Source organism: Terrapene carolina, unplaced genomic scaffold, assembly GCF_002925995.2.
Source record: "Terrapene carolina triunguis isolate 2854851 unplaced genomic scaffold, T_m_triunguis-2.0 Scaffold194, whole genome shotgun sequence".
Classification (NCBI taxonomy): Eukaryota; Metazoa; Chordata; order Testudines; family Emydidae; genus Terrapene; species Terrapene triunguis.
The window spans coordinates 6,010,380-6,020,871 of record NW_020664545.1 but is presented as its reverse complement, the minus strand read 5'-3'; the positions used below and the strand labels follow the sequence as shown (position 1 = coordinate 6,020,871).

The following is a 10,492-nucleotide window of genomic DNA, read 5'->3' as shown; positions in this document are numbered from 1 at the left end:
GTAGTTAGCCAGGGGTCCTGGCAGGGTACAGCCCGTGCTGCTGCGGCTTCCCTGCTCCAGTACCCAAGCTAAGCAGGGTGAAGGTAACTTGGGGGTGTCCACACGAGCTGTAATCACACACACACACACACACACACACACACACACACACACACACACACAAACTCCCAGAGCAGGAAGTTACAGTCCAAACCAAGCCTACAGCCAAACCCAGGCAGTTCACCCCAACCCAGCAGCTGCTGACAAACAAGCAGAAACTCTCCTCTCCACACACACCCCAAACATTTTCCCCCTTGACAGACATTTCGGAGAGCAGACACCTGATGGGAAGGGGAGGGGTCCCTCAGAGGAGGGCACTTGTCATTGTACTATGTGGCTGTGGGCAGAAGGGGATATTTGCCTTCCTAGCTTCAGGTTGAATAAATCTCCAGCTGCTGGAGTAAAAAAAAAAAAACCCACCACCACTGTGCAAACCCTCCGAGCATCATGTTCAAATCTAAATGGGGCAGTGACCGGGTCAGAACGACCAGTCAGAGGCCTTTATAAAAAGCCACTTCTGCACAGCCTACACCCACCGGTCCATCGCTAATCACCTGCTCACTAAAAGCACCACAGACAAAGGCGTGAGCACTAATTAATGCCCTCGCACAACTGGGGTGTTCTACCAACCCTGCTTGCTTCCTAATTAGCGTGGTGGGGAGAGGGACGAAATCCTGCCCTCCTCGGTGAGGCATTTTGCTTGGGGTTACCCCTAAAACTTCTTCACACCATCTCTCCTAGGGCCTGATTCTGAGGTCAGGGGACATCTTTCCATGGACATCAACGTCCACTTGGCTTGGGCTCACGGGGATCGTATTCGGAGACGGCCTTAGACACCAGAAACCAGACTCTGATCTCCAGCACCCCCCCACTGATGTCAGCGAGGTGGCACAGGTCGGACCAAGAGCCAAAGACAGCCCTAAGGGATAGATTCTCATCTCCGTTCCACCAGGATAAACTCCGCTGGATTCAGTGGAGTTAGGACCGGAGCTAACTTCTGGTGGCTTCAGTGGGAATTAGAACAAGCCCATGCAGCTAGCACAACTGGGAGCACAAGTCGGCCCTGTGATGCAAGTGACCATTAGCCACATGCTGGGGTCAGAGGTAATACAATCCACTCACTATCTCTTCCAAGGCCAGTAGCACCAGTAGGTAGGCCTGGTCTTCCAGCAGAAGGCCCACCTACATCGCTGGCCTTCCGGCAGAAGGAACAGAACAGGAAAAGATTCCCAGCGCAATTTCCCCTCCAGTCTCGAGTCCTGGTTCCTGCTCAGGGTCCACAAGTTTTGCTGACCCTTCCAGAGCCGAGCGTCATTCCACTGTGTAGCCAATCAGAGCCCCTCACAGATGGAGCCCCCCCCCCCCCCCCGGAGAGATGCCAGCAGGCTTCACCCAGGATAATGAGTCTCCGTTAATGCCAATGATGGGAGATTTCCATGGTGTAATTTCACCTGGACCAGGTCCTACGTTCCCATGAACCAGGCTCCTGAGCAGGAAGGAGACTCACCTGTCCCCCACTACCAACTTGGAAAATCACCCCCCCTCCACTCCCCAAAAAACAAATTGAGGCACGCTTCATCTCAGTAATGGTGATCCTACTCATCCTTCTGCCAGGGGGAGGAGAAGGATTTGCACAGGGGTCTGATGGAATTTGACCAAAACCTCACCCCATCCACCTGCAACAGATCCCCATGAGAAGTTGTCCTGCAGTCATGACCTTCTTTCACTGGGGGGGCTGTCCATAAACTATGTAACATATGGTGGGGGTGAGCAGGTTCTTCATTTTACATGTTTGTTTCAGAGTTACAAGGGCCACATCTTGAAAATCACCAACTGCACTATGTAATTTATAGACAGCCCCTTGGGAGAAGAGTGGAGACAGATCTTAATTTCCGTCAGGGAGCAGCCTATGCTTCCTTCACGGGTATCATACCAAGAGCACAGGCCCAACCCTGCAGATTTCCCCACTGGCTCCCTTACACTCTGTGACTAATATTAGCATCCCCAGCCTTGCAGATCAGTTTCAGAACGGTTCTCGCACTACACATTGTCTAGATGGTCCCATTCCATCCCACCCCCATTGAGTCCTGCACAGTGATGTGTTAGGAACAACCTTTGTTCATAGCCCACCATCTAACTCATGAAACACCAGCTCTCCTTGGAAGATGCCACACTCCTAAAAGCGCTGAACTGAAACGGCAAGCCAACACACAGGTGCGCACAACCTCCGGACAATAAATTATGAGCCACCCGATTTCCTGGCACTCCCTTCCTTCAGCCCTGCTAAGGAAGGGAGACCCAGAGCCAGCGCTACCCAAAGCCCACCGGCCTCATCCCTTCGGAGCGGCATATTGCTTCTCTGCAGCAGTTGGATGCCAAGCTCCAATCATGGGTCCGTTCTTCCGCATTTCAACCCAAACCTGCTCTAGTGGCCTGATTCCTAACCGAGTCAGCACATCAGTTTGAAAGTCAGTGGGCCAGTGGGGCTAACAAAAGGCAGCTTTCCGGTAGCCTGCGGGATTAATCGAACCACCTGAATATTCGGCAATTCACCAACTCCCTGTCTGACTCAAAAGCTTTTGGTACGCAGCCTCCCTTCTAATTCCTGTTAATATTCCCAAGAGTTTTGCAGACTGCTCCAAAGGGGAACGCACATGGGGGGTGATTTCTGAATCCTATTGCAAAGCAAAAACTGACTTGTTAACGATTTGTGTTTGTTGCAAAGGATTTGAAAAATGAATAAACATGCCAGGAAGTCTCCTAGCCACCCTCATTAAAAATTATTCGAAGTAAAGAGAACGCACATCACTAAAGTCAATGTATTAGTCTGTAAATGAATTCATTAGCATTTGATTACTAGGCATTACTCTCACGGAAAGGCTGGAGTGGCTGAAGCACAGCTTACTGCGGTGAGTTACTGGCCATGGCAGGCGTTGGCTGACCCATTGGCTCTGTTCACGCTGATCCCAGGGAGTCTGATCTGCTGTTAAATCGGGCCGGAGATTAGTGGAGTCATGCACAGTAATGTGGCGGATTTAGTTTTATGGAGAGGTACTTCACACACACACACACACACACACACACTTTTGTGCCTTTAAGACGCTAGCTGCAATCCAAGAACCTTCTCATGAGATGACCCACAGCAACCCTGCTCTAGGCACATGACAGTTCACCCTGTCCTCGCACCCTGAGCCCCACTGCAGTGAACGGGAATCTTTCCATTCATGTCAGTGGGGTTTGGATTGGGCCCCGCACGGCGGTTATCAAAGAGGGGTTAGGATAGTCTCCCCCAGATAAGGGCACCATCCCGCATTCAGATGGGCCAATCCTTACAAAGGGCCTGCTCCTGAAGTTCACTTACTCACGCGAGTTAATTAATAATAACGCCTCTTACACGGTGCTTTCGTCCATACCGCTCCAAGCGCTTTACATTGTACAGATGGGGAAACTGAGGCACAAAGCAGGGAAGTGACTGGCCCACGGACACTCAGCAGACCAGTGATAGAGTTGGGAACAGAGCACTAGACCTGGGTTCTCTCGGGTAGCTGTCCCATGGGCCCAATCCCTGAAGTTTGCACATAGGCAAAGCTCCCACTGACTTCAATGAAACTTTTGCCTGAGTAAGAGCCAAGTAAGGGTTCCAGCAAACAGCCCCAATGGAAGCTTGACCTAAGTAACCATCAGAATCCAGCCTTCCTCTATTCCCTCCACAGGCTTAGAAGCAGTTCACAGCCCCAGCTCAACGTCCTGCTTTGCATGCCCCAGGCACCACCAGTGTCAGGCAGACAGACGGGGACAGCTACAAAAAGAGGGAGGCTTGCAACAAATCATCCAAAAGGAGAGCAGGCCTGCATGGGGTGATCCCGCACCACTGAAGTCAATGGGAATTGTCTCATTGATTTCTATGAGCATCAAGCCCACACTGTGCATAGCTCTTTCTGAAATGGATCACAAGAGGCAGCAGCTGGGCAAATTTACCCCCTGAAGGTCTCAGGGCTGGGGTTGGGTTTTAGTTTTTTGGCGAGGGCGTCTTTGTTTCATTCCTGTTTTTGTTTTTTTTTAAACAAAACAAAATCACAAGCTTGAAAATCAGTAACAAGCATATCAATATAACGGGGGGGGGGGGGAGAAGACATGCAAATATTGAACTATTCAAAACCGTGCCTTGGGTAGATCCAAAACCATATTTACATACAGAAATAAAATACAGTGGGAACAATCGGCTTGGAATATAAATAGCTTACACTGAAATTTCTGCAGCTGCCATCTGCTGCGTAGTATCGGAAAGTAACATCGAACGCAGCCAAGAAAGGTTAAGGAACAATGATCAGCGTGTGCACGCGTGTGCAAGGAGGGTGGTGGGGATATTGGCTCATACAATCCCCCCCGCCCCAGGAAAAAAAAAACCCCAAACCATGCAGAGAACCTGATGCAACATTCATATCACAGAAAAGGACAAATAAAGGTCTCTGGTTTTCCCTATCCCCAACAACCCCCCGCCCCCAAACAGACACACACACACACACAGCCTTCCTAGTTTTGCTGAATTCTAGTTCCAGAACCACAGGGGAAGGGAGGGAAGCAACAGGAGGTGGCGAAAGAAAACCGTTTGCTCCCCAATTAAAAAAGAAAGAAAGACGATCAAGAGGAGAAAAGAACCAGGGGCCCAGACTAGCACCCTCGTCTTGAGCCAGCGTCTGATTCCCCAGTATGCCAGCCCACGGGAAAGGGGTTTCTCACAACACTGCAGTAGCTTCCATTGTCACCGATTTCCCTGGACAAGGCTGGAGAGATGCACCTCCCCCCCCCCCCCCCAAACCATTGTCTGATTTGATTATTCTAATCAGTCTGCAGCGACAGAGAAACAGAATCGTAATGGGATTGGGGGGGAAATTCCCACAGCACTGGCTGTTTGTCAGGGCAGATTCTGTAAAAGGCTGGGAGGGCTTCTGTAGGGATTGGTCCCGGTGTAAGCCATGGCCAAGTGAGCCTTCCCCACCCGTGGGTTTCTCCCCCAAGCTTCTCTTTTGTGGATGTTAATGGTGTAACCCTTGTTGTCTCTGCTCCAGCAAACCCGTCTCCTACGCACTACGAATCCGCCTGCGCTAACGAACCCAGAGGCCGTTCATGCGGCATCTTGACACTCGCAGCTCCCGTGCGAAGGTTTCTGCCCTCCCAAAGCAGGTTATAAGCCAAGAGGAAATGGATAAAGCAAAACAAACAAACATTGCGTTTTGGTCTCCCCTTCTGCACCTCCGCCCCCGCTGCATAGAGCGCACAGAGGCAAGGGCAGGCCAGGACCCAGTCGTTGCTTTTGATTTTGCGCACTTGATTTTTCCCTGGCAGTGGTCAAACCAGTTTGGGCAATGCTCAGAGCCAGGGTCCCACCTCCCTGTGTGAGACACTGTGGCTGTTACGGGCCCTGCAGTGGCTGCCTGTGTGCTGCTCTGGATAATCCCAGATGGTTATTAATGCACCACAGTGTCCTCGTGTGTGTGCGCAGGTGCATTTCTACCTTTAAGGGTCGTGGAGGTTAGCCACAGGCAGCCTGGCGGGGATTAAATACTGTTGCTGCTTTTAAACAGAGTAGATCAGACTGTCCATCCTCCCCCTTCTGCAGAGCGCAGGGATGAAGGAAGTGCGGGGGGGGGGGGTTGGACAGTGCATCTTCTGGATGGCATGAGGTTTCCCAGAAGTAGCTCTGGCAGCAGCCAGAGGCAAAAGTCTTCTGGATCAGAAGGAAGAGTCTCCCGTCTGCGGTGGAAGCAATCGCTTCTCCAAGCTAGCCCCTTCCAGAGCTGTAGAAGCCCCTTCCCCAGAGGAAGGAGAGCCCCCCCCCCCCCCCACGGCCATAGCTATCTACACAGCACTCTGGGGCTGGGGGAGGTAAAGCAGCCTCTCTAGCACAAGAGCCTGAGCCGAAGGCCATTGGAAAGATCGGCATGGACTTCGGAGCGGCCGCAGAGGGAGCTTTCCACATTGATGGGGCATTAAAAGCCGTCCCTGGCAACCTCAGAGGGACCGAGTGATATTTTCGTGCCTGGCCAAACTGGGTCAGGCCAAAGGTCGATCTAGTCCAGTACCCTGTCTTCCAACAGTAGTTAATGCCCCAGGTGCTTAAGAGGGAATGAACAGAACAGGGAATCATCAAGTGATCCATCCCCTGTCGCCCATTCCCAGTCTTTGGCAAGCAGAATTTAAGTGAAAAAATTTGAGGCTCATTTTATTTGTCTTCTGAGCTACTAGAGTCACGGCTTCAAGCTTTACTCTACAACCATGAGGGCTAGAAAGGTCTTTAAAAGCAAGCGGAAATTCTGTTGCAATCCCCAGACTCCAGAAGCTGGAGCTTTAAGAGACATATCAATGTTGTGAGACTTGGCAGAGCCCTGTCCAACAACCCCTGCCCTCTCTCTGCCCATCAGCCAACTGAGGAGGAGAGAAATTAGAGATGGAAGAGGCCGGTGGGGTCATCTTTTCACTCCCCACCAGACAGCACTGGGTTGTTCCCTAGAGCATCCCTTCTCCCCATTACTGACTAGGCCGTGCCTCAGAAACCGTCCCGCCACGGCAGGAATTCAGCCTTGCGGCATCGTTCTCCCAGCTCTACACTCCATCAGCTGTCCCTGCCACTTCCACCCCTGCCCCCATTGGTAGGGCAAGGGGGGGGGGGGTGTCTTTGTGCCGCACTGCATTAGCCGGACCGACCCGCACGCCCCACATCAAGCCTGCAGGAACGGCCTGCGAGGGCCTTCCACACCTCACTCAAAGGCAGCCGGGTCTTGGGACCCAGCGTGGAGATGAGAAACCTACTGGCAAGTGCTCCCAGGAAAGTGGGGGGGGTGGGGAAGAAGGGGTTGCTGAGCTGTGAGGCTGAAATCCCTACTACCGCCTCATTTGTGCGAGGCCGTCCTCAAGCCACACAGGGATAACCCACCTCCCATCAACGCCTTCCAGCAGGGCCCCGGAGAACGTAGGCCACCAGCATGCCTCATCCCCACCATTTCTCTAGAGAAGAACATACAACTTGCTAGCCACTCACGGCCTCCCGAGGGGACACACAAGAGTCACCGCCTCCAGGCACGTCCATGCAGAGAATGATCAGCAAAGGAGACCCATCCTGGGGGAGGCGGATGAGTCTTGTCCCCCCTAAACACACATGCACACACACACACAGCCTGGAATGGACATGCCGTTACCGTGGGGGAGCATCCCACGCTCCTCAACCCTCATGGTGGCCTGATCCCTCCTCCCCACCGCCTCCCTGCCCATCCCCTCCCAGCAGGGCAGGAGGGCGGCAGGGAGGTGGAAGACGGGCTTATAAGAAGGGCAGCAGAGAGGTGAGCGGGAGCTCCCTCTCGCCCAGCAGCGTGTCCCGCTTCAGGCTGCTGCCCTTGTTGACCACCTTGACCTTGAGGGCCATCTTCTTGACGTTGCCGGCGCCCAGGCAGTCGAAGAAGAAGTCCTCGTTGAAGACGGGGTTGCGGCTGTTCTTGATGATGGTGCTCCGCTGCTTCTGCACCTTGCCCGGGTTGAGGCAGAGGGAGACGCAGCAGTTGATGGCACGCGCGTCGCACAACTTGTCGAACAGCTGCTCGGCCGCGATGACCCGCACCCGTAGCCGGGCGTTGGCGGCGTCGTACTCGGCCGTGAGCCGCATGCTGCCGCCTTTGCTCAGCCGGATGGTGTGCTCCTTGTGCAGGCGGTCCGGCGAGTCCAAAGGCAGGAGGGACTGGGGCGGGGCGCCCCCTGCCGCCCCCGCCGGGGGTGTGGCACACCGCATGCGCCGCTGCGAGCTGGGACTGGTGTCGGCTGAGCTGTCATCGGTGGAGAGGGAGCTGTTCCGGGCCACCGAGTGCTTGAGCTTGATGACCTTCGCCTGGCTGTCCTGGCTGAAGATTTTGAGCAGGGAGACGGAGCGGGAGAGCAGCGGCGAGCTGAAGGGCGAGGACTCGGCCGAGGAGCAGGTGTCGCTCTCCCCCCCGCTGAAGTAGCGGTAGGGGTTCATGAGGGACATGCCGATGTCGGAGGGGGTCAGGCGGGCGCTCTCCCCGTTCACCTTGCCCCCGCCGGCCACCGCCTTGCGCTGGGAGCTGGGCGAGGTCGCCTGCGACTGGCACAGGCTGCCGTGCTCGCTGTGGAAGAGGGACTCCTTGCGCCGGGTGTGGGGGCTCTCCATGAGGGTGGCAAAGCCGTAGGAGGTCTGGGCCTTGGGCACGTAGGGGAGGGACATGGCCGTCTGGGCCTGGGGGTCGGCGTTGGTGCTGAAGTCCTCCTCCGAGGCCCACTCGTCGGCGCTCTCGATCTGGATGATGTGCCGGCTGGCGGCCTTCAGCAGGTTCTTGCTCTCCGAGGCAGCCTTGACCGGCAGGCGGGGACTGCGCGGGGGCTTGCGGGCCGACAGGTTCTGCTCCGAGGCCGAGGTGCCAAGGTTGGGCTTGGCTTTCCCCTCCGCCCCCTCGGCCTCGGGCGGCACCGTGGTGAGCTTGGGCGGGATGAAGAAATCCGGGATCTTATCGGGGGTCAGCACGTTGCTGTACAGGGGGCCCTTGGACTGCTTATCCCCCGAGTCGCTGGCCCGGGCGGCGCCATTCTCCACCGAGCCCCGGATCCTCTCCAAGAGCCACATGCTGCTGCTTCTGGGGTGGAAGGGAGGGAGGGAGGAAGCCAAGGAGGGTGGAGTGGCAATTCGATCCCCCCGTCACCTACCCTCTGTAAGATAAACAAGCAAAGCCCAAGGGGCTCATCACACCCAGGGTCAGAAACCGAGTCGAGGGTCACTGGGGGCAGAGGTCTGGAATGGCAAATAAATTGGGGCCCCCACCCTTTGGGGGAGCTCAGGAGGGATTGGAGCCTTACTATGGGGCTTGGGCCCCCACCCTTCTGTGAGGTTTGGGGGGAGGAATTGGGACCTTACTATGGGACTTCGGGGGGATTGGACCCCCACCCTTCTGTGGGACGCAGGGTCCTCACAATGGGGCTCGAGTCAGGGGGGACTGGGCCTTTACTATGGGGCTTGGGGAAATTGGGGTCCTTACAATGGGGCTCAGTGGGGATTGCCCCCCCCCCCCCTTTCCCAGGGGCCGGGGGGGGTTGGGGCCTTTCTTTGGGGGCCCGGGGGCCGAACCGGGGGGGGGGGGGGGGAAGGGGATTGCCCCTTCCTGGGAGGTGTGGGAAGGTCGGTGTATCTGCCAGCCCTCCCTCGCTGCAGGGTGCTGGAGCGGGTTTCTTCTTGCCCCTGTTCAGCCCCCCCACCCCCCAAATCTCCTCCCAATCGCCCCGCTCCAACCTGCTGCTTCACCGCCCCCCCTCCCCGCTCCGAGCCCAGCGAACCTGCCATGACTCGCCCGAGCCGCGGCATTTCCCCGGCCAACTTCTGGGCCCGGCCCGCCGAGCGGGGCTGCCTGGAGCCAGTGGCTCCCGGCCGGCCTGAGTCACTCGCCCAGCCCTGCAGCCAACACGCTCCTGAGCTCGGCAAACACTTCTCTGGCTGCAGAGGCTGCTCCGGGGGGTGCCCGGTCCCCCCCCCCCAATCTGACCTGGATTTGAAATCACTCCCCCCCCACACCCCCCATTAGCGCTCCCGGCGCCGCCTGCCAGCCCCGGGGCCACCAGCCCCCGCCGCCGCTCGCCTCGGTTAACTTCTTTCCGCTGCCGAGCCCCGGCTCCCGGGAATGTCTAGCGTCCCCCCGGCCCCGGGCCAAGCCAGCCTCCGAAAACCGCCCCCCCCCCCCCCCCCGGCGGAGGGAAACAAACAGCCGCAGCGCCCAGCGCCACGGGGGCGGGCGGAGCGGGGCCCGGAGCCCACCGGGGAGGGGGGCCAGCGACAGCCGCGCTTCTGTTCGGTCCTGGGGGCCACTCGCCAGCCGCTGCCCCCCCCTCCAGGGGCGCCCGGGGCACGAAGCGCCTGGGATCGCCCCCGCTTTGCCCCGCGGCGGGCAGCCAGCTAGGGCGCACCGGCTGCGCCCTCGCCCACCTGGCGGAGACGAGGCATTTCAGCGCCCACCGGCCAGTGGCGGAGGGGCTAGCCCGGGCTGGGAGTCCCCGCTCCCCCACCCCCCCCCCCCCCCCCCCCCCCCCGCGGCTCCACCAGGGGCGGGAAGTTTTCAGACGGGCACCTGTGGCTGGCATCCCGCGGGCGCAGGGGGCTGCGGGCGGTTCCTTGCCAGCCCCAGCCCAGCCTCCAACTAACTTCTAGGGCAGGGGGGCAAGAAGGCAGGACGGCTCCCCGGCTCACCCTCCCGTTCCGGAGGCCACGAAGGAGCGATCCCCCCGCACAATTACGCCATCGGGGTTTTGCTAGGCTGGCTCGCATTGAGGGGGCCCTAGGCGCCCCCCACCCCGACCTGCGAGCAGTGAACCCCAGCTGCGGGGGGACGGGGCGCCCCCCAGCCCGGCACGCGGAGCACACCTCGGCTGCCTACCTGCCGGCGGGGAATCCGCAAGCAGAGCCAGA

General features: G+C 57.6%; 1 protein-coding gene across 1 annotated transcript; it reads right to left on the bottom strand.

Moving 5' to 3' along the window:
* Window positions 1–7,354: 7,354 nt before the first annotated feature.
* C2CD4C (C2 calcium dependent domain containing 4C) lies at window positions 7,355–8,665 on the bottom strand. Its single transcript, XM_026654910.1, has one exon. It carries the CDS (start codon window positions 8,663–8,665, stop codon window positions 7,355–7,357), a length of 1,311 nt encoding a protein of 436 aa, XP_026510695.1.
* Between the last annotated feature and the right edge of the window lie 1,827 nt (window positions 8,666–10,492).

Excerpts from the sequence above, each read along its gene's own strand:
- C2CD4C (XM_026654910.1), bottom strand. The coding sequence starts at position 8,665 with ATGTGGCTCTTGGAGAGGATCCGGGGCTCGGTGGAGAATGGCGCCGCC.